Source organism: Mytilus galloprovincialis, chromosome 4 (assembly GCF_965363235.1).
Source record: "Mytilus galloprovincialis chromosome 4, xbMytGall1.hap1.1, whole genome shotgun sequence".
Taxonomy (NCBI): domain Eukaryota; kingdom Metazoa; phylum Mollusca; class Bivalvia; order Mytilida; family Mytilidae; genus Mytilus; species Mytilus galloprovincialis.
In genome coordinates this window covers 1,938,674-1,961,654 of record NC_134841.1, presented here as the reverse complement: position 1 = coordinate 1,961,654, position 22,981 = coordinate 1,938,674, and the positions used below count along the sequence as shown (strand labels likewise).

General features: G+C 31.3%; 2 protein-coding genes across 3 annotated transcripts in view; one reads left to right on the top strand and one right to left on the bottom strand.

Moving 5' to 3' along the window:
* Window positions 1–15,947, bottom strand: LOC143071103 (uncharacterized). Of its 2 annotated transcripts, none has more exons than XM_076245199.1 (7): window positions 15,778–15,947; window positions 8,531–9,328; window positions 7,401–7,427; window positions 6,336–6,898; window positions 5,440–5,544; window positions 2,942–3,212; window positions 1–1,435 (listed from the first exon to the last, which is right to left on the bottom strand). In XM_076245199.1, exons 2-7 carry the CDS (start codon window positions 9,159–9,161, stop codon window positions 1,305–1,307), a joined length of 1,728 nt encoding a protein of 575 aa, XP_076101314.1. In that variant the 5' UTR covers window positions 9,162–9,328; window positions 15,778–15,947; the 3' UTR covers window positions 1–1,304. The 2 variants fall into 2 exon arrangements, with proteins under 2 accessions (XP_076101314.1, XP_076101313.1); XM_076245198.1 differs by having other exon boundaries at window positions 15,774–15,945.
* A 227-nt stretch (window positions 15,948–16,174) lies between these two features.
* Window positions 16,175–22,981, top strand: part of LOC143070946 (protein RRP5 homolog) — a 53,799-nt gene continuing 46,992 nt past the window's right edge. The window contains exons 1-5 of the mRNA XM_076245048.1: window positions 16,175–16,245; window positions 18,509–18,634; window positions 19,700–19,852; window positions 20,164–20,346; window positions 22,713–22,874. Coding sequence (XP_076101163.1) covers window positions 18,548–18,634; window positions 19,700–19,852; window positions 20,164–20,346; window positions 22,713–22,874 — 585 coding nt within the window. The 5' untranslated portion in view covers window positions 16,175–16,245; window positions 18,509–18,547. The remainder of the gene's footprint in view (window positions 16,246–18,508; window positions 18,635–19,699; window positions 19,853–20,163; window positions 20,347–22,712; window positions 22,875–22,981) is intronic.

The window sequence follows — 22,981 nt, the reverse complement described above, 5'->3', positions numbered from 1 at the left end:
TCAGAATGAAGTCTTTAATTTAAAATTCATCAACCAAATCAAAAAGATTCCTCTAAGTGCAATCAAATAAGATATAAACAAAGAACATCACATTGTACATTGAATTCCATATTTTTTTTTATCATTTATTCAATAATTTTCATTCTCAAATTGTGTCATTTTTTCTACTACATTGTGTGAAATTCCTCTATCTACTTATACCTTAAATAAACTCATCATAGATACCAGGATTACATTTTGTAATTATATGCCAGACGCACGTTTCGTCTACAAAAGACTCATCAGTGACACTGGAGAGTTAAACTAGAGGCTCTAAAGAGCCTATGTCGCTCACCTTGGTCTATGTGCATATTAAACAAAGGACACAGATGGATTCATGACAAAATTGTGTTTTGGTGATGTTGATGTGTTTGTAGATCTTACTTCACAAAACATTCTTGCTGCTTACAATTATCTCTATCTATAATGAACTTGGCCCAGTAGTTTCAGTGGAAAATATTTGTAAAAATTTACAAATTTTATGAAAATTGTAAAAAATTGACTATAAAGGGCTACATCTCCTTAGAGGGTCAATTGACCATTTCGGTCATGTTGGCTTATTTTTAGGTCTTACTTTGCTGTACATTATTGTTGTTTACGGTTTATCTCTATCTATAATAATATTCAAGATAATAACCAAAAACGGCAAAATTTCCTTAATATCACAAATTCAGGGGCAGCAACCAAACAACCAGTTGTCCGATTCAATCTGAAAATTTCAAAAAAAGCAGATAGATTTTGACTTGATAGACAATTTTACCCCATGTCAGATTTGCTCTAAATGCTTTGGTTTCAGAGTTATAAGCCTAAATCTACATTTTCCCCCTATGTTCTATTTTTAGCCATGGAGGCCATCTTGGTGGGTTGGCTGGGTCACCAGACACATTTTTTAAACAAGATACCCAAATGATGATTGTGGCAAAGTTTGGTTAAATTTGGCCCAGTAGTTTCAGAGGAGAAGATTTTTGTAAAAGTTAACGACGCTGGACGACAATAACGGACGCCAAGTGATGAGAAACGCTCAATTGGCCCTATGGGCCAGGTGAGCTAAAAAGGCCAAACAAAGTATGAAAATATATCTATACAACTTGGTGTGCTCTTAATAATTATCATAATTGTTATATTTTGAAATGGAGAAGACTTCAAACAAAGTTGGTTCAGTGTGTGCACAATCCAATTTCTCTTATAGTAAATATTTTCATAATTTATAAACTATATGGAAAAACAAAACAGTTGTATTAAACATAAAGCAATAAATATATAATTTAAAAAAAACTTTGGTCACATTTCTGTACAAATTTGGCTATGGGTTTAATCATGGTTCCCACAGTATTTCTCATTGTAGGTCTGGTATCAGGTAACATTCTTCTCATTGTAGACAATAAAAGAGAAGCACCTGTAAATAAAACCACAAATAAATACTTTGATCTATTAAAATAATTTCCAATATTTAGTAAATTGTTATCAGGAAATTAATAATACTTTGTCAAGAATATCATATCAATTATAAAAACATTAGCTTCAAGACTTATTTTAAGAGTTATTAAATCGGTTGTATTGTTTATTGATGGAGAGTACTTTGAGTGCATTAACAAAATTAAACTCTATCAAGACCTCAAAGATATATTGCTATATCAAATAATACTAAGGAACTGATAATATGATATTGCAGATTACTTCTTACAGCTGAAATCATACCAGTTTAAACTTTGTGTTTTCTTGCAAGCAGTAAATCTGTGTTTTAAAAGATATTATGTAAACCAGGGTGACAAAATAGCATACAAGTACTATCACTTAAGATTTGTGAAATTTGTGAGGTTATATGATATGAATAAAGAATAATCATCTTTCAAGGTAATTTGATATTGTGAATCCCTAGATTTATAGAGATGATACAGTTCTTATGTCTTCTCATTTGAGAAGTGTGTTATAAAATACAATTTGTCAAATAGAAGCATGAATGTGCAGTATCTTACGTCTGGTGTATTCAATTATAAGCCTGGTAACTTTGATAACTATTAGCATGTCTAAATGTATTATTGTATTGTTTATTTGTGTTTTTCTCTGTCCTGAATGTTTTTGCGTTCATTTGTGCTGAAGTCCTGTCATGTAATGTTGTCCTATAGCGTTATATTTATCATTGCAATTCAAGCAGGAGGTGTGGCTAACCCCAAAACTTGTTCAACCCACCATTTTTTCTTAAAATGTCCTTTACCAAGTCAGGAAAATGGCAGTTGTTTTCTTATATAGTTTGTTTCTGTGTGTGTTACATTGCTTTTTTTTTGTTTTTTTTTTGCACTTTAGTATTTCTGTTGTTTCATTGTTTATTCTTGTTAAAGCTGATGTGTTTTTCTTGGTTTTAGTTTGTAACCCGGATTTGTTTTCTCTCAGTCGATTTATGACTTTTGAACAGCGGTATACTACTGTTGCCTTTATATATCAAAACAGACATATTCGATATCAAATGCTAAACATCAAAATGCTTTGAATTTATACTTTTTTGGAAGCACATGTGCAAAATTTATTTTAGTTGCTTAGAAGAAACATCTATTTTATAATAATTTACCAAAAGACCATAATATAAATAATGAACACAAAATTAAGAACGGAAATGGGAAATATGTCAAATAGACAACAACCCGACCAAAAAGCAGATAACAGTCAAAGACCACCATGGGTCTGCAACACAGCGAAATATACCTTTCTTTGGTTGCAGAGAATTTTTCACTTTGAGGAAATACTTGCAGTTCTATTTCAAGTTCATTTTTTTTATTAAATGAATAAATGAATGTATATGGAATATATTTACAACAGAAAGTGTTTAGTATTGTCAATTGGAGATTTAGACTTAATGCTTGTCCCATCATACTTGCTAGTTAATTATTCTTAGTTTTTAAGTTACCTTGACTGTTTGCTGAAGATTCGTCCTTTGATTTATACCCATCACTATTGTTGCTTGGTAGAGCACTATTTATATTTGGTCTATTCATTCCTATGGAAGAGGTATTGAAGCAGTTTGTATCTTGATGTTCACTTACAAAGGAATCCATGTTCAGACCCTGATCAATTCCACTATCAGGCTGAGAATTCAAAGGTTCATCTTTTTGGCGAACTAACTGTTCAGTTGGCAATAAACAGGTATGGCTTTTCTTGATAAGTGAATCAATGTTTAACTGTAACAGAAATAAATTTATCTGAAATCCTGTAGATTATATGTCTCAAGACTTATGCTCACCTGTGAATCGCTTTTGTTGTATTAACCAGGATTTTTTTATGGAAAATTAATTTGCTTTTTTTGAATAACAACATTTATTAATTAATCCCAACAGAAGTTATTTGGCAAACTTCATTATGATATAATATAATATGTTGGAACAAATATTCTGTACCCTTTATTCTTTCATGAACAATTACTGTAATATTTATTCTAGTGGATTAAAATTCAAGATGTGTAACTAATATTTTAAAGGAACTTCTTTTACATGACAGTTGTAAAACTGGAGACGAATGGATGGACATGTGTTTTGATGCTTCCACGTTATATCTTGATAACTTTTCAATCAATCAATGTAAAAAAACAAGTTTAAATATGTTATGACATAGACAACAAATAATTTCCCCCATCATTTCTTTATAATGTTTTGTCACATAAAAAAAATTCGTGCAAATTTGCTTAAGTTTTGGTTTGTGTATTGTACAGCACAAGTCCCGCTCATATCCAACATTTATGAAAATCCCAGCTGTGCAGGTTATTAACTTAGCTAAAACGCATTGAATCCACACTGGTATGGACAAGTCAAGAGATGCTTCAAAAACTATAAATGGTACCTTTTGCAACTGTCCGAATCACTCAATCCCACTTTTTAAAGTTAAAATAATACATAAAAAAAGAAAAAGCTATAAATTAGTGACCTTCTAATCAATTTTTAAACTAATTATTTGAAAATTAATTTAGTTTTCATGTAAAATTTATACCTTCCTTTTTTAAACCAATGACTCATATTATAGTAACTGGTAGTCATTATTTTGTTTGTTTGTTTTTTTTTTTAAATATTTGCACTGTATTATTTTGCCTCATTCTTGGAAAGCCAGACACAATCATTCTAAAAACAATTCTTTTGACTGTTATTATCAATATCGTATACTCAGTGTCAAATATTCATTTGTACAAGACAAAAATAACAGTCAATATGTTTTTCTTTTCTTTGCTTTTAGGGGTCATATCATATGGCCAACAGTCCTAGAAATCTTCAAAAACTGCAGAAGTTTGAATGATGATAAAGTATTTGGTCAAGAGTATAAATTCTACCATGTACCAAAATGTTTAGGTAAAATGATCTTTTAAGTTATGAAAATCTACTTGTTTGGTACTAACAGCAAGACACTATCCATGATGTGTTGACCAGAATTGTGAAAGGAAAGAAATTTTAAAGGGACTGCGATTCTCTTAAAATTTGTGTCAAAAATCAAATATCTTCTGTTGTCTTTTGGCATTCACTGCTGATGAACTTCTGAGCCTCTCTTTCTTTGCTTTCTATAACTTTATCAAAAACTTTTTCAAACTATTGAGGGGTAAAAATAAATAACTGGTAAAGATACTGATCGTTGACATAATTGTGTTTTTACATAAAAACACATATGTCTGATACTTGAACATTTTTAAAAGTATTTGGCACAGTTTAATTAAAAACAATCTTGCAGGGTTAATTTAATCCTGTTTTTTTATGCTCTTCAACTTTGAAATGGGACAAACACTTCTGTTTACCATAATCAGAGCAAACTTTTGTAATTATTTTTAGCTCAGAAATACTACAACATTAATAAATGAACCACAACTGATGAAATCATAGAGTTCAGATTTACGTCGACCACAGTTTCAGGAATTTAGGACAAAACTTTCAAAGAAATCTTAAAATAAAATTACTGCAACAGTATGTAGGTAAAAAATTACTTCTCTACTTTAATTTTGTATCCTCAAAAACAACACATCCACCAATGCATTTGGTAATTCTGTATTAAAAAAGTATTAACAAAAATACTGAACTCCAAGGTATATTAAAGAAGGCAGAATTCTATATAACTTTACAAATGCAAACGCTCCACTATATCAACCAATGAAACAAATGAAAACAAATGTCCTATTCCTGATTTGGTACAGGAATTAAATATTCTATAAAAATGGTTGGTTAATATAAAAAAGAAGATGTGGTATGATTGCTATTGAGACAACTCTCCACAAGAGACCAAATGACACAGAAATTAACAACTACAGGTCACAGTACAGCCTTCAACAATGAGCAAGCTAAACCTAGTATTATAGCTTAGTCAACCACTCACTCTTTACTAAATGAGAAGAGACAATTATTTTTTTACACAAAATGAACAACAATATACGGATACCTGATTGTCGGTGATACTTCGACCACTGTTATCAATTTCTATATCACCTGCGCTTAAACTACTGAAAAGATAATCTTCATTGCCATTGTCTCTGTCAACTTTATTCTGTAAAATAAATATTCAAGCAAGTTCATCAATAAATGTTTCTCACTCAGATAATACAAAAAAGTTTATGGAATAAGGCTGTAAATAATGTTTGTTCAAAGTCAAATACATGAGAGTCATTTTTTCTGTCTGTTTGTCTGTCTGTCCATCCATCAGTCGGGCAAATCATGTTCTTGCTTGAAGATATTGATTTAATAATTGGTACATTGTTTCATCATGACAAGTTACAGACCAAGTTCCAATTTTGTTTTGATCTGATGATTTTATGTAGAGTTATGGTCCTTGGATTTTAAAATTCATTGATATTTAATCAGTTTTCCACACCTTTTTCGTCAAGCTTGAAGATGTTGACTTGATATTTGTTATACAGTTTACACCATGACCAGTTATAGATCAAATTAGCATGTGTTCGGGTACGATTCATTTTTTACCGGTAGCGACTATGTATTGCCATGCAATACTCTCAGAACGCTTGTTACATCTTTGTTAGTCTTGTATTATTTTAATTTTAGTTTCTTGTGTACAATTTGGAAATTAGTATGGCGTTCATTATCACTGGACTAGTATATATTTGTTTAGGGGCCAGCTGAAGGACGCCTCCGGGTGCGGGAATTTCTCGCTACATTGAAGACCTGTTGGTGACCCTCTGCTGTTGTTTTTTATTTGGGCGGGTTGTTGTCTCTTTGACACATTCCCCATTTCCATTCTCAATTTTATTGTTACATCTTTTATTTTGTTTTACTTCTTTGACATTTTATTTTAATTAAGACAACTTCTAAGGTAAAATATACCTTTATATTTGTATCTGAATGTGCGTCTAAAGTTGGTGAATTAGTTGTTGCACCATCAGGAGGCATTCTAGTACCAACATTCTTCATCGCAGTAGTTTTAGATGCTACTATTTGAGCGCTAGTACCAGAAGTCTGCATTGTAGTACTTGTTGAGACGACTGCTTGAGCTGCTTGTTCCTCCATATTATTCCCTGTAGTAGACATTTCTGTGGTTGGGGGAGTGGCCAGTGTTGATGTCTGACCAACACCTGTTTGTGTTGTGCTTTGGCTGCTTACAACATGTAGACTTGATGAAGTTGTTGATGCTAGATTTGTTGCTATGGCAACAGAAGCAGAATTGTTAGAATTCATTCCGTTTGTACTGTTCTTCTGGTAAATAACTGATTCATCATTTGATTGTGTCACAGAAAATCCCAAACTATGTTGGTTGCCTCCATCTGATTGTTGATTTGAAGGATTTCTATTATCAGAGTTATTTGTTGTATTCTGGTTTACTGGTTGTAAGTTGTCAATTGTTTCTGTTTGATCATGCGGTCCTGCATCCGTTTCAAGAATACTGTTTGCTGTCAAATAAAAATGGTTTAATTCAATTTTGTAAACAAAAGAATTAAGATATAAAAATAAGGTGAATTTTTTAATTGCCATTGAAACAACTATCAGCCATTGAATCAACCAAATATCAAGTGACAGGGATTATAAACAACAACAGATCACTGGAATGACTTCAACAATGAACAAAACACATACCATATAATAGTTTATTAAAGGCAATGTGATGACAAAATGTGAAACTGTGAGTGAGTTAAAAAAAATCATAAGGCGCGGAACCCAGTGTCTCGCCTACTTTTGCTGTTTATCACAGGCCCAACAAAAATAAGAATGTAGGATTGCTATGTCCCGCTTTTTTAACAAAAGTCGAAGGCTGGACATAAAACAACAAATACAATGGCCAATTGTGACTAGTTAAAGAGAGGCTAATTATTAAGTACAAAATATTTCATTTCTGAAGGCAATCTAGAGTTATGATATATATATCAATAGTATAATGAAAAGAGCCATACATACCTCTTGGATAATTTGGTGGATTTGTTTCTGTAAAAGATAAACCAAGTTAAGCTACATGTAGATACTAAATCCTTATTGATATGCCAAACAATATTTACTGAGAATATTTTTATCAAGCAGTAGAAAAATGAGGTCTTGTTACTTGACTTCGGTAAAGCACTTTAAAATTACTAAATCATTAGTAATTATTTTATCAATAAGTATTGAAAAATAGATTAAATCACAAAAATAGCTATTTCATCAATGTTGCTAAAGCTTGATTAATAAATAAGGCATCACACTATAGTCTTGCAGCAAATAAGATGCCAGTATTCAGACTAAAGAACAACAATGGTCTAATCATGGGCCCTTAAAAACATTGTAAATAAAAAGTATCATTCATACTGAGCTTAACATTTTACTTAAATTTGAAAAGAGTACGTATGTCTTTTCAACTGAAACCTAAAATTCTTCTTTACAAAGAACCTGAAACAAGGTAAATTATAACTGAGTTAAATTTGAAAAGAAACTGACATGAATGGATGTTTGAGTATGAAAAAGCAAACTAAATATCTAATGTAAGTATCTGTTTAAAAACTCATTAGATTAGAAAAACTTTACATTTGAACAATGTAAAGATTTCCAATTCACTGAAGCACCACGTATATCCTATAATATTCTGCTTAAAATTAATATGTACCAATCCTTTTGTAACAGCATTGTAGCCAAAATTAATGATCTAGTTCTTTCATTTAATCAGAAAATTTCCAAATATTTTAAATAAAGTAAAAATTCCAAACAAAGTTATTGATGCATAACTAAGGAGAGTTATCCAAAATTGCTCTGACATCTGTACCTTTTATTTCTGACTGGCTGGTTGGAGCTGTTTACAAACCCCCTTAATGTAATTAAATCATTATCATTTTCATAATTCATATACTGTCAACAGAAATGATTGTTTTTTTTAATTGCCAAATTGTGACGGGATGGGTTCCTCAATAATAAAAACTTTCTTTTTGAATTTTGTTACCATTATTTGTTAGTAGCATTTCCTGAAATCAAATATTAATCTTGAATTTTCTTGCATTTTTAACAATCGCAAATGCATGCAATAATTTCTGAATTTACAGAACTTTTGATTTAAAATTTACCTTGCAATCCAGCAAGGAGATTCTCTCCAGCAAGAGCTGCTTGAGGGTGTTGTAAAGTTCCTCTGCTAGTGAGGATCGCATTTTGAGAACCAGAATTAGTTTGTGTCCCTGGATAGCGATCTGGTCCAGTGTCCTGTACAGGTTGTGTGACTTTTTTCAAAATCCTTTTAAACTTTTCCCACTCCTCATCTTCACTTTGCCAGTTAGCTTTGAAGCAAAGACTTTCCATAGTATTAAACTCATTTGGTATTTGTTGATCTTGTAAATCAATATACATAACAATAAATCTTCTTGTTTTATCCTCTTCTAACAATTTGGAAAATGCTGCCTGGGATTTGTACTTTCCCCAACAGTCATTTAAAAACCCTCTTGTTAGTACAACAACAGTGAATCTTGATGCTTTCACAGTATCAAAAAATTCACTAAATATATTACTCCCTGGCAAAGCATCACGATCATGGTAATAAGTCTGCCTAAATCCCCATGATGCAAGTTTATCTACTGCAAACTTAACAACATCAAATGAAACTTGAAAGTCCTGGTTTCTATGACGATTGTTTTTTAGCTTTGGTTTATTGTAGATAAACATAGCATGGTAACTATATCCTCTTTCCATTAATACATCAGCCATTATTTCATTCTAATGAAATCTGAATCCAATATCAAATACAAAATCAAAATATTTTAATTTGATTATGTTCTTTTGTAATTTGGTAGTATGGAAAACTGCCAAGCATTTTAACACTTGCCCATGATGTCAAGTTATTTGGTTTTTCCCAAAAGCAGCAAAAACTCAATCTGAAAAATAAAAATGTTAAATATAAGAGCAGTCTCTTCCGATGTCTCCAACATTTCACAAATCTTTTATCATTCCAAAACTTAGATAAAATGCTTCGCTAAGTGCAGCCTAATACAACCGCATAGGTCGAACCCTGAAATTTAAAGTTGAGGCAAGCTTGCACACAATATTCAAGCTTGATACTTGATAAATTTTGACATAATTTAGATTTCTGACACAAAATAAATGTGGTCAAGGATCTTGAAAATTTGAAATGGGACATTGAATTTACCTAGAATGGTCTGATATCTAAAATCTAACAACATGGTTAAATTCAGCATATAAAAAAACACCAAGAATTTAATTTTAGTTGAAATCAAACAAAGTTTAATTTGAGACACTACAAGCCTTAATGTGGACTAATTTGATAACAGGGTCAACAAAAAAAATCTAAATGCACAATAAGATTCAGCATATCATACAGCCGCAATGATTAAGTTTTTGTTGAAATCAAACAAACTTTAATTTCAGACCCTTATGACCTCAATGTAGACCTATTCAAAAATGCGGCCAAATATCCAAAATACATGTAGTAATACTTTAGTTAAAACCTACAAAAATTAAAGACTTTAAATTAATCCCATTGAAATTGGTTAAAAGATTTGTATTTTTTTTCAATTAAAGATTGATTGCTTTTGTCCAATACTGTGTAATTAACAATTTCTTCTTAAAACTTATCAAAAAATTTGAAAATTTGGATTAATTACCCCCAAACTCAATCCCAGCCTTCCCATTGTGGTATGGAACCTTGGTGTACAATTTCACAGAGATCCATACACTCACACAAGTTTTTGTCCCGAAATAAGAAAAAATCAAATGTGGAATGTGTCCATAGATGATAGGCCCACTAGCATAAAACATAATAAAGGGACATAACTCAAGAACTATAAAAGTGACACTTCCAAAATTTGAACTTTAAACTGAGTTAAGTGGTAATAAGCATGATATATATATATATATACATTTCATAAGACAAACTTAAGTTAGAAAAAGGAAACAAAATATCATATAAAAAAGTTATTAAAGGACAAAACTGAAGAACAATAAGCAAAGCACCAATGGGTAAAGATTGTTTTAATTTTTTAAGTGAACATTGCATTGTATAAAGCATTGGTTGTAGTTGTTGTAATTGTTAAAATTAATTTTTAAAATTGAAGTTATCTTCCTTTGTCCATAACTGTAGTTGGTTAAAACTAATTTTTAAAATTGATTCAACTACAATTATGGACAAAGGAAGATACCTCCATTCTTTTTAATTTTTTTTTTAACAATTATGAGATTGAAATTTTTTTAACAGATATTAGTTTCCTTTATTTTTCCATTTTTAAAGGAGCATAACTCTAGAATGGTTGAAGTGACACCACTAAAATTCAAACTTGATCTGTATTTTGAGGTAATAAGCATTGTGTATAAGTTAAATAACATTTGGTTCAGGCAAACTAAAGTTAAAGAACTGAGAAAAAAAAATCAGCATTTTTTTATTTGTAAAGGGGTATAACTCAACAACAGTAAATGTGATGACACCAAAGTGATGACACCAAACTTCAAACTTGATCTTTGTTTAATGGTAATTCGCATTGAGTATAAGTTTCATAACATTTGGTTGAGGCAAAATTAAATTAGAGAACGGAAACTAAAAAACTTGTAATTTTTCTATTTATAAAGGGGCATAACTGTAGAAAGGTTCTAGAGACACTACCAAAATTCAAACTTGATCTGTATTTTGTGATAATTAGCATTGTGTATCAGTTTCATAAAATTTGGTTGAGGGAAACTTAAGTTAGAGAAAGGAAACTAAAAAATTTGATATTTTCCATTTATTAAGGGCATAACTCTAGAACAGTAAAAGTTATGCCACCAAAATACAAACTTGATCTGTGTTTGGGGGTAATAGGCATTGTGTATAAGTTTAATAACATTTGGTTGAGTCAAACTCAAGTTAGAGAACGGAAATCCAATTTCTGGACTTTTTGGACGTACGTACGTACAGAGAGACAAGGGTAAAACTGAATGCCCTCTCCGCTATGGCAGGATATAAATATTGTTTTCGGTCCCTGATTCCTAAACTGTAGGTACCATAACCCCTATAAATAATGGAAACTAAATGTTTCTTCGAACAATGCCAACACCAACACAGACAATTACATCATAGCATTGTGTAAACGCAAAAATTTGTTTGTGGTATGCAGACGCCAACACAGACAATTACATCATAGCATTATAAGAACGCAAATTTGTTTGTGGTCATATAAAAAGCACATTTTATTAAGATCTTAAATAAATGGAGGCTTGATAGCAAATGCAATGTGCTTTCAATTATAATTAATATTTCCAAGGGGCATACCCTATAAAAATATTTGATCACCACTAATTTGTCAAAGACATTGCTGATATAAACCTTTAAGTTTTATAAAATTTTGGCAAAAAGTGTACACATGAGAACGTTGACAATGTAAATTACAAGGGACTCTGGTAAAAATAATTGATCAGCACAGATTTTAGAACTCATCAAAGACATTGATGATATAAACCTATAATATAAATTTCATAAAAATCAGGTAAGAATTGTACACATTGATAGGCAATTTTCTGTTTAATTAACAATTCCATGGGGCATAACTCTTTAAGAGATTATTGATCATGACAGATTATCAAACTTGTCAAAGTCATTGCTTATATAAACCTATAATTTAAGTTTTATAAAATTCTGGCTAGAATTGTACATATGAGTTCGCTTACAATGCCATTTTTCATTTATTTAATGTTTGCAATGGGCATCACTCTTTTTATACTAAATGGTCAACACTGATTTTTGATCTGACAAAGATATTGCTGTATAAACATATGATATAATAGTCATAAAAATGTGGCAAGAATTGTACATGTGAGAGCACTAACAAGACAGGAGGGAAGGGTGTAAAGACAAATGGATGCCCGCCTATACTATGTCTCCTGCAATGCATTGTGTAGGGGACAATAAACATGAGATAAAGAGACTTATGGACAACTAAAGGTATTTAATGAAGAGATAATTTCATTTAACAAATATCTGAACCATTTACAACTGTGGTTTTAATCAAATCAATGACAAAAATGGAAATGTGATAATCTTGAAATAGCAGCCCCTATTCATGCAGCTCATCCCTATTCCCTACCAGTCATTACAAGTAATTGGCCTCTGAGCCTTGTTATGCATCTTCTGAATGGTTTATGAGATGTGAACATAGGTAAACCACTGTTGCCTTTAATTTACAGGGTGGATATAAAAACTTGACTACTTCACATGATGAGTGATATCAACAAAAACAAAACAGTGAAGACAACAGCTGACACATTCTTCAACAACTTTCCATCATTGTCTGCCTGAAAGGATCCACTGCCCAGAAAGGATCTACTAACATCTGGTTGCCAAATTTGGGTTCAAAGAACTATACATCATCAATGGCATAACCAAGTCAAGGACAACACTGTATCATCCAATTGTCGTTGGTATCTATGAACATTTTAACAAAGCACAACATTTTTATGGCAGTCTTACAATAAAACTAAATTTCACAAAGGAGTAGGTCCTGTAAGGGCCGATTTCGGCCTCAATTTTCAAGTTCATCTAACAAAAGATTTTAGACAATTTCTAAACACTTAAGTGTCTATTTCAATTGATTCAATTAGTTAATGGGGAAGATTTTAACTTAATAAGTCATTTAAAACGCCCCGATTCAAGCTTAAATATGAAAAATCTATCAAATATGCCAAAAATCGTCACTTTTCAGATGGTTTTTGTCAAAAATGAAAGTGGCCGCATCCGTGTTCATCCTCAACCTTTATATATATTATGTATTATCATCAAATACAACTTACATTTCAATATTATGAATGAACACGAATGCGGCCACTTTCATTTCAGACGGAAACCGTCTAAAATTTAACTAAAATGCTACAATTGTAAAGATTTCAGTAATTTAGCATGACTTAATGATGCTAGTACCCGATATATGTACATTGTTTTGTCAAAAACAGCCCATATTTATGTAGCAGAAGCATTCTACTTTGCAATAAATATCTAAACGATTACATTTTCACAATTTTCTAAAACTGCTATATTTTGAGGCCAAAAAGGGGTCTTACTGAACCTACTCCTTTCATTGCAAGATGACCTATATCTATTAATTTCTATGTCCTTTGGTCTCTTGTGGAGTGTTGTCTCATTTGCAATCATACTATATCTTTTTTTATGTATAAATTTCATAACTTTCTTCTGTTTAATAACTTAAACAAACCAAAATACAATAACATTTTTCCCCATTTAGCTCTGATATTTAGCAAACAATTCTGATGATTTAAAAAATCTTTTTCCTAAGCCTTTCTGGTATATCTTATCTTTAATAGAATTATGAGTATTGCTTTTAATAATGACAGGGTCTAGATAATGATATACTGCACCTTGATAAAAATATAATTTATACTGATTAATTAACTTATATTTTGGATCCATTAAGCCAAGATAAGATCAAATCATTAGAACCAGTTCAAAAAAGAGCAGCAAGATTTGTCCAAAATAACTATACAGACTGAACAACTGGCTGTGTTACAAACATGGAAGAACTAAGGAAAAACCAACAGATTTTGTATGCTTTTCAAAATACAGCACAGGGTAATAGATATTTACAGATAAAAATACCTAATCCTTAATTTTTTTCCAGGGGCAGTGATGCAAATAGATGTTTTAAGAAGATAAACCTATTATTCTTTGAAATGAATTTAGGATTAGATCTATGAGAAAAGTATATTCAACAATCGACTGTTTTGTGAAAATTTGACCATAATTCAAAAGTTTACAAATATTGCAAAGCTTATTTCAACAATTTAAGTAAAAACACATTATAAGATGCATAAAACCCTAAATTAGGGTCTCACTAATAAGCAGCAAGAAGCCACAAGAAGTATTAATTATTTTACGACAAGAAGCGACAAGAAGACTATTTACAACAAGAAAACATTTTTTAAATAAAATATTAAGAAATATGCATTTTTTTTTTTAATATATGGGCAGAAATAAATTGATATTTTTTTTATTATATATGCCTTATATCGATAGATGAAGAAATCAAACATTTGTGAGGAAGAAAGGGATTGTGTAGGGAATGCACACGCTATGAAATGGAAATTAAAAAATAAAATTTCAACTTTCCTTTAAAGGATTTATTGAAACAAAAACATGAAATAACAGTACAATTCAGTGTTCTTGATAGGAACAACATTAGATGTGGCTTCACCGTAAGGTAATTAGTGGAACATCAAATGAGATTAACGAGGCGGGTGCCCCTTGTTTTATTGCTGCAAGAACATCCAATTAACACCTTAAACTTTGTACATGCGTCAGACTATACAATTACACGCGCCAGAATATACAATCATTGTTAATAGTGAACACCTGTTGAAAACTCAATATTAACTTGCAAATTCTTGTAATATTTATTTGGAATAAGTAATTTTAATTAAAAAAAAAGTTTTCTTGTCGCTAAATAATTTCTTGTCACATACTTCTTGTCGCTAAAATTATTCTTTTTGTCGCTTCTTGTCACTTCTTGTCGCTAATTAGTGAGACCGCAAAATTAGGCACATTCATTAAACTTTAAAAGGCCATAGAAACAGATGTAAACAATTAAGTTTACTAATTTAGCCTATTTTACCTTCTCCAACAAAGATTTTCATTTCTTTTGTTTAATTGCAACTGGGTTTTGGCCTGAGGGATTGAAATCAACTTGTATAATGAGCCTCCTAAAGAGAAAGTGTACTTTTTTTCAATTAAACAAGCCCATGTGTCTTTTGATAGGATGAAAACTTTATATATCTGTTGATTAGAATGTACAATTATCTTCTTTCTTTCTTTTGACGATCAATAACAGTAAAAAATCTTGCCAAATGATGTTAACCGTAATTTTTGTTGGATGACAATATATAATGTACAGTTTTTTTTAAACAATATTTTTTTTAACTTATTTTGACAAATCATGTTAAATTTATTCCATTATTATTAAAAAACGATAAAGACCTCTCATAAAGCACAAGGATTATTTGACGATTATCAACAGGCACTCGTTTCTGTCAATATGGGGTTTACTATCCATACCCTTACCAAAAATCATTTTTCGTGAGATTATTTTTCGTGAGTAAACCCCATATTGACAGAAACAAGTGCCTGTGCGATTATCAGTAAAAATTTAACCAATAACACGCTAATTGTAACCGAAAATTATCGTTTAACACCTAACGTAAAAGGGCATCATAATCATTATACCTCTCTTAAGTATTCTGAAATATAATCATTTATGATGTTAAAAAAAGTATGAACATTTAGAAAAAACATCACAATCAAATGGCTCTATGCTTATAATGGTAACTTACTAACTATACATAGAAACGGTGTTCAATCTCGGAATGAATGCACGTAATGTTGATGAAATGTGGAATCGTAAAGAGGAATTAACAGTCCCAACAAATTCTTCGGAGTCTATAAATAGTAGAAGTGAAAGTAGGGATTTCCCGGAAATTTATTGCTTATTTCGCCACTTTATTACACCTTCGCCACAATAGAGCGAAAATAATTCAAACTATCGTCACAAAAAAAAGGGTGAAATTAGATAAGGAAAACTATTGATAAATGATATATTATTTTCTGATGGAGTTTTTTTTTCAAATTTTGCTATTTGCCCAATAACTTAGCAAAAATAAAGGTGGCGTCTCCCAAAAATCTGTCAGGGTCGACTTTGTGTAAATGGTATTTAAACTCAGAAATGATTGAGATTTTTTCCAAAATGGCGCTGCCCACAGAGAACTCGTGTGGAAATATGTTTCAGCTAAATTAGAGATTTTAAAAGTAATAATGAGGATAATGTACCTTTATTTCCTTATCTATAGTTGTATACAACTCTTAGTCGTTCATTATGACAGCCTCCCTTGTACGAAATGGGTTTGAGAATGTAGACAACTGGAAAAATGTATATCGAGTTCAATAAATATCATGTTTTATCATAACACTGATTAACAGAGCTTAGGTTGTAATATGTATAACCGACTTCAAATAAATCTTTTATGCTTATAACATATATGGAAATAGCTGTAATTGATTTTGTTTATATTTCCCAAACTACTCTTTGAGTACATGCAGTATAAAGAAGAAGAAGTATGATAAGTTCTGCAAGCATCCACTAGATAAAAATACAGCTCATTAGCGGGGGGGGGGGGGGGGGGGTAGGAGGGGTCCTGATCCCGAAATCCCGGGCGTAAAAACATGAAATTCTGCGGTCGTTAATTTAAAAGAATAAATCCCAACATCCTGAAATTAGAAAAAAGAAATCCAGATCTCGAAAGGGTCAATCCAGACGTCCATTAAAAGGTCCTGCCCCCATTCCTAAACGCTTGAAAATTTTTTCAGTATTTTAGAAATCTCCCCCACTTGAACTATTGACGCCATGCAAAAATTGTTTTTCCAATGTGGCGTCAGATATTTTGTATCACGGCGTCAGATATTTTGAATTAGGACGTCCATATTTTATGGAATCCTTTGTGATGTCTAGTAATGCAAATGGCTGACTAATAGCGATAAAGAGAGATGTGGTGTAGTGGTTAGCGCATCAGACTAAATACACAATGGTTCCTAGTTCCATTCCCAATTCAGGGAGAAAATTTCAGGGACTGAATTTTGACTCTCCCTTGACACCATTTGTCAGTATGGTCTTGAGAAACAAGGATAATTCGTTGTAAGGGGATGAAAAACGGCTGACCTGTGTTAAGAGAAAGCCATATATCTAGCACGTAAAAGACACCCTTGTAGATTGTAGATTTCGAAAAAAAACAGGCTAATGTGGCTACAAGGCACCCGTTGAGTAGAAAGGGATTGAATTAAGTTGCGATAACTGGTTTCCAAATCCATTTTAAATAAACATGTTTAAACTAATATCGATAAGGTTTATATAGAAAATGAATTACAGTCTTTTCATACCATAACCATTTCGTTTCTGATGGAAGATTTATTTGGTTATCAATTCTTACGGCATATGAGAGATTTATATGTAAAATAAATAAAATATGTACAAAAAAATGTATACATGTACCACCATGTAATATAGGGAAGATTTGAATGTGTCACTTTGTGGCAAAAACTGTATTATTGTTGTCTGGTTATTCACATTCATAATAAATTACCATGTTAATTTGGTTGATTTTTGCTTTATTAATAATCCAGTGATGCCAATTCAAAATGAAATCATAAGAAATATGGAGTCAGGAATGAGATCAATTGGTTGTCAGTTATTTCTCAAAATGAAAATTCCATAGCTTTGGCATAATGTTTGATTTATCATTAATGAGCAAATTCTTCTGAAAACATAAAAATTCACGCTTTTTACATTTTAAGATTTTATCAGTTTTTGACTCTTTGCATTATGTTTTCTGGCAAAAACAACTGTTGAATTAAAAACAATTAAAGTTTCCATGTACTTCTTAATCAATAAAACAATCATAGGTCGTTAGATCATTTTATTTGCTGGAAGCACAACAAACATGACAAAGTATTAACAGATATATACTAAGCATCAAGGTTCATTCAATAAAGGGTAGTATTTGACCATGTTCACTGCTAAGCTTATGTTACAATATTTAAAAAAAAAAGATATAATTTTTAAAAGTTTAATAGCATATAAATACATTGTTGACTGGACCAATAATACATTTTATATGAACCATTATGAAAACTTATAAAGTTATATGAAGCAGTTTAAAGAAGTTTTTCCTTTTTCAATTGGTAAAATACTGAATGATTTGCAAATATATTATGCATAAAGGAAACATGTATTTTGTCTATATGATAGGAAATGGTGTTTGGCACATATAGGTATTAATCATTGGTAGTTTTTGGGTACAAAATACATGTAGAAAGTGTAGGGTAAGAATTGATAGATTTAGGTTCGAAATGACGAGCTTCCTAACAGAAAAGGGTTCTTCTTTACCTATATATGAAAAAGTTGCTATGTTTGAATAAAAAATGTACGCAAGAGTACAAACAGACTTGTACATATAGAAAAGTTAACAGGCATGGTAGGACCTACATAAATATAATTCAAATGCATTTTTTATTTCAGAAAACTAAAATCTTTAACTGGATTTTGCTTTAAAGAAAAATGGAAGTGAATTTTCCTAGAGGTGGAGTGGCAAAGAAACAAAGTCATGAAACAAAGAATAGAAAAGATGATAAAGATTTATTTCATGTATGAAAATAGAAATATATCAGTGTTTTTTTTGTATCCTCATATATCATGTATATAGAAGAGGTTGTTTAATGTTAGGACATAAAAATGGCAAATGCAATATATAATTTTTCTCAGAATTTATGATTAGCATATTTTGAAATTGAGCTCTCAATTGTCACTGTTATTTATTATATAAATATCCAGATTTTACACATCATTTGAACGTTTACAAGTCTATTTGGTTGTAAGAGCGCTAGCATTTAACTGACTTTATATAAAAAGATACTTCTAAACCTGGTGTATTGGACATTTTGAAGAAGGAGATTAATTATATTCTTGACTTGAATCAGGTGTGTTTAAGAAAAGAGGGATCACTTTACTGGTTTCCTATGGTACAAAACCTGCTACTCAAATTATAACAGTACACTTAAACAACCTCCTTGGATCAACTTGTAATCTAAGTTTAAATGTGTTAACAAGAAACTCAGACTCAATACAAAATGTGTTAAATTTAGTTATAAGATTTTGTGCAAAGCTTTTTGGAAATTAACATGAAGTTAAATGCATTTTCTCTGAAGCACATACACATTTTTCTACCTTTTATATAAAATTGAGAATGGAAATGGGGAATGTGCCAAAGAGACAACAACCCGACCATAGAAAAAAACAACAGCAGAAGGTCACCAACAGGTCTTCAATGTAGCGAGAAATTCCCGCACCCGGAGGCGTCCTTCAACTGGCCCCTAAACAAATATATACTAGTTCAGTGATAATGAACGCCATACTAATTTCCAAATTGTACACACGAAACTAAAATTAAAATAATACAAGACTAACAAAGGCCAGAGGCTCCTGACTTGGGACAGGCGCAAAAATGCGGCGGGGTTAAACATGTTTGTGAGATCTCAACCCTCCCCCTATACCTCTAGCCAATGTAGAAAAGTAAACGCATAACAATACGTACATTAAAATTCAGTTCAAGAGAAGTCCGAGTCTGATATAGTTTGTTTTTGTTATGAGAGAGTTGAACATTTTATTTTTCAAAACAACTATAATCATGTTAATGTCTCTTTTACAATGAAGACTGGAGAAGATGATACAAAAATTGAGAAAGGACAGAAAAGAAAGAAGAGAAATGAAAAGAAGGGAACAGAAAAGAAAACCAAAAAGCAGAAAGTGTTGAATCCAAAGTCTAACCAGTATAACACAGGCCAGATTCAGCAGCTTTCTACCAAGGTATTATAGATTTAAAGTGTAGGACTTTTATATACTGGAGAAATAAAAATAAATGCAATGAATTTGTATGTAACTGGGAAGTTTTGGACCTATTATTTTTCACTCTTAACAGTTTTATGGGAATATTGTGTTACATTTTATTTCAAATTCCCATTCAGCATATTTTACAGTAACCAAGTCATTTACATTTAATAGAAAACAACTGTTACTCAATTTTATTGGAGAAGAATTGATATTAATGCATTGCATGAATTAAAGACAATATTTTTTTATGTTTATTTAGTAGACGTTATTACTATTTGCCCTTTCAGATATTATCTACCGACATGTTAGTACTGGGTTGTGTGAAGGAAGTACATGATTATGAAGTTATACTAAGCTTGCCTGGTGGCCTGTCTGGTGTAGTACCTATTACCAACATATCAGATGCCTACCATGACCAACTTAAACAACTAGCTAGTCAGAGTGGTACAGAGGACGACATGGAAGATTCAGTTAGTAACTATTATAAATACTTTTTATGCCCCACCTACGATACCACCTACGATAGTATGGGGCATTATGTTTTCTGGTCTGTGCCATCGTCTGTTCGTCCCGCATCAGGTGAAAGTTTTTGATCAAGGTAGTTTTTGATGACGTTGAAGTCCAATCAACTTGAAACTTAGTACACATGTTCCCCATGATATGATCTTTCTAATTTAAATGCCAAATTAAAGTTTTGACCCCAATTTCATGGTCCACTGAACAAAGAAAAAGATAGTGCAAATCTCAGGTTAAAGTTTTGGTTAAAGTTTTTGGTCAAGGTAGTTTTTGATGAAGTTGAAGTCCAATCAACTTAAAACTTAGTACACATGTTCCCCATGATATGATCTTTCTAATTTTATTGCCAAATTAAAGTTTTGACCCCAATTTCATGGTCCACTGAACATGTTAAATGATAGTGCAAGTGGGGCATCCGTGTACTTGGGACACATTCTTGTTTTTACCAGTAATTTGATGTTTTTCTCAGGTCTTTTTATATTGTTTGAAATAAAATTTTCACAATCTAGGTAGAGAACATGAGAAATGATGTCTCGTTCACACATACATTTAATTCGAATTGTATTCAAATCGAATGCGAATCGAATTTTGTAATCACGTTCACACACTCTTCTTTTTTAATTCTTATTGATTTGAATTGGCTAATTTGAATTATCCAATTTGCATTAGAAATACGCATTTGTTAATACAAATTTAAAGTTAACATTGTTTGGACAGTAAAGCGAATATGACATGCATTGCAATTCATATACTACCTGAGGGTGTGCAGACAAAAATATAATCCTAGTCTAAAAAATGTTTAAGGGGAGATAATAAAATTAACCTTGTTCAATATAGCTGTATTTGGTAATTGTCTCTGGTAAGCACACCTCTTCCTAATTGAAAACTTGTAACTGGTACTTCTACAATGTCTTGACAAATATCAACGAAAATTTTAACACAGAAAACACTATCTGAGTATGTGCAACCAAAAATATAATCAAAGTCTAAAATGTTTAAGGGTAGATAATCAAATTAATTGTTTGCTATTTATAGCTGTATTTGGTAATTGTCTCTGGTAACCACAACTCTTCCAACATGTCAAAACTTATATTGATAAAAATTTACACATTTATAGAACACTATTCAAGGAAATGCTTAAAGAAATATAAATCATGGTCTAAAATGGAAAAGGGGAGGTAATTGAATTAGCTTTCTTCAGTAACAGTATTACAATATGTGTTTCTCTTGTACAACTCCTACTTAAAGGATAGATGGATATTGACTCAAAACTAATGTAGAATACTATTTGAGAATGTACTTAAAGAATTGCTGTCCCTTTCCACCATTTTGACATGTTTGAAGTCAAGGAAACAGAATTAACTTATTTGAATAGTGGTATGAATGACATCTATCTAGATGAAAGGGCATTGATTAACCTTACTCAGTTGTAGAACACAACAATGCACATCAGAATGTGCATATATGTTTATAATACTAATTCTAATGCAATTAGTTTGTAACGATAATTTTCATTGGACGTTGATAAATATTTTGAGGGGTTAGATTCCACGTTCTACCAGTCCGTAACTAAGAAAGCCACCATTTTGAATTCTGGTTTTTTTTTTTGGATATGTAATTTCTCAAAAAATAAACAAGATATTCACATTTTGAGCCTCAAAATCTTCTTTTAGTCTATATTGAAACCATTCTGAAGCGTACGAAAAGTAAAAAGACGTTTAGTATTCATGTTTGACATTCAGAGTAAACACATGACGTCACATTGTTTAGATGCTAAAGACCATGCAACGGTTTCGCGGACTTTTTCATATATGTCATTTTTAAGCCAAAATATTTATTAAATGACATTTATTTTAATATGTGGCATTAGAATAGAGATAACTGTATTGTATTTTAAGCTTGGACTTCGTAAAACTTGATTTTACTGTCGCAAATATCCGTTTACCTATCTCCGCTCCGCGTCGCTAGGTAAACTCAATTTGCGACAGTAAAATCTACGTTTTACGAAGGCCAAGCTTAAAATACAATACAGTTATCTCCTAATTCTACATGTAAAACTATAAGATGACTGACCTTACTTACTTCAATATTGTAACATGTGGCAATACTCTCTCATACGTGCAATGGAATATTATTGACAAAGGACATAAGAGAAGATTCTATATTTGCATTTTTTGATATTTTGAAATTTATGAATGTTTCATTGAGTTTTTTCATTTGAAGCAAGCTGAAGAGAAACGATGTTATAAATGTGACTTATTGAAATTTTATAATGGAGGTGCATGATTGAATTATAAAAGTGATTATTTTCTCTTATCAGGATGTTCACAGCTTACATGAAATATTCAAGATTGGAACTATAATGCCAAGTAAAGTGGTATCTATAGGGAAGAATACGAAAGGAAAAACTGCAATTAAACTGACCATCAATCCTAAAGCTGTTAATCAGGAGTTTGAACCTTCACATATCAGAGATGGACTCGTAAGTACTTTGTTATAATCTGCTAATGATTGCTAATTGCATAGTAAGGCAAAGAAGATACTACTCATACAGAAAATGTTCACTGTTAGACATAGTATTTGATTTTG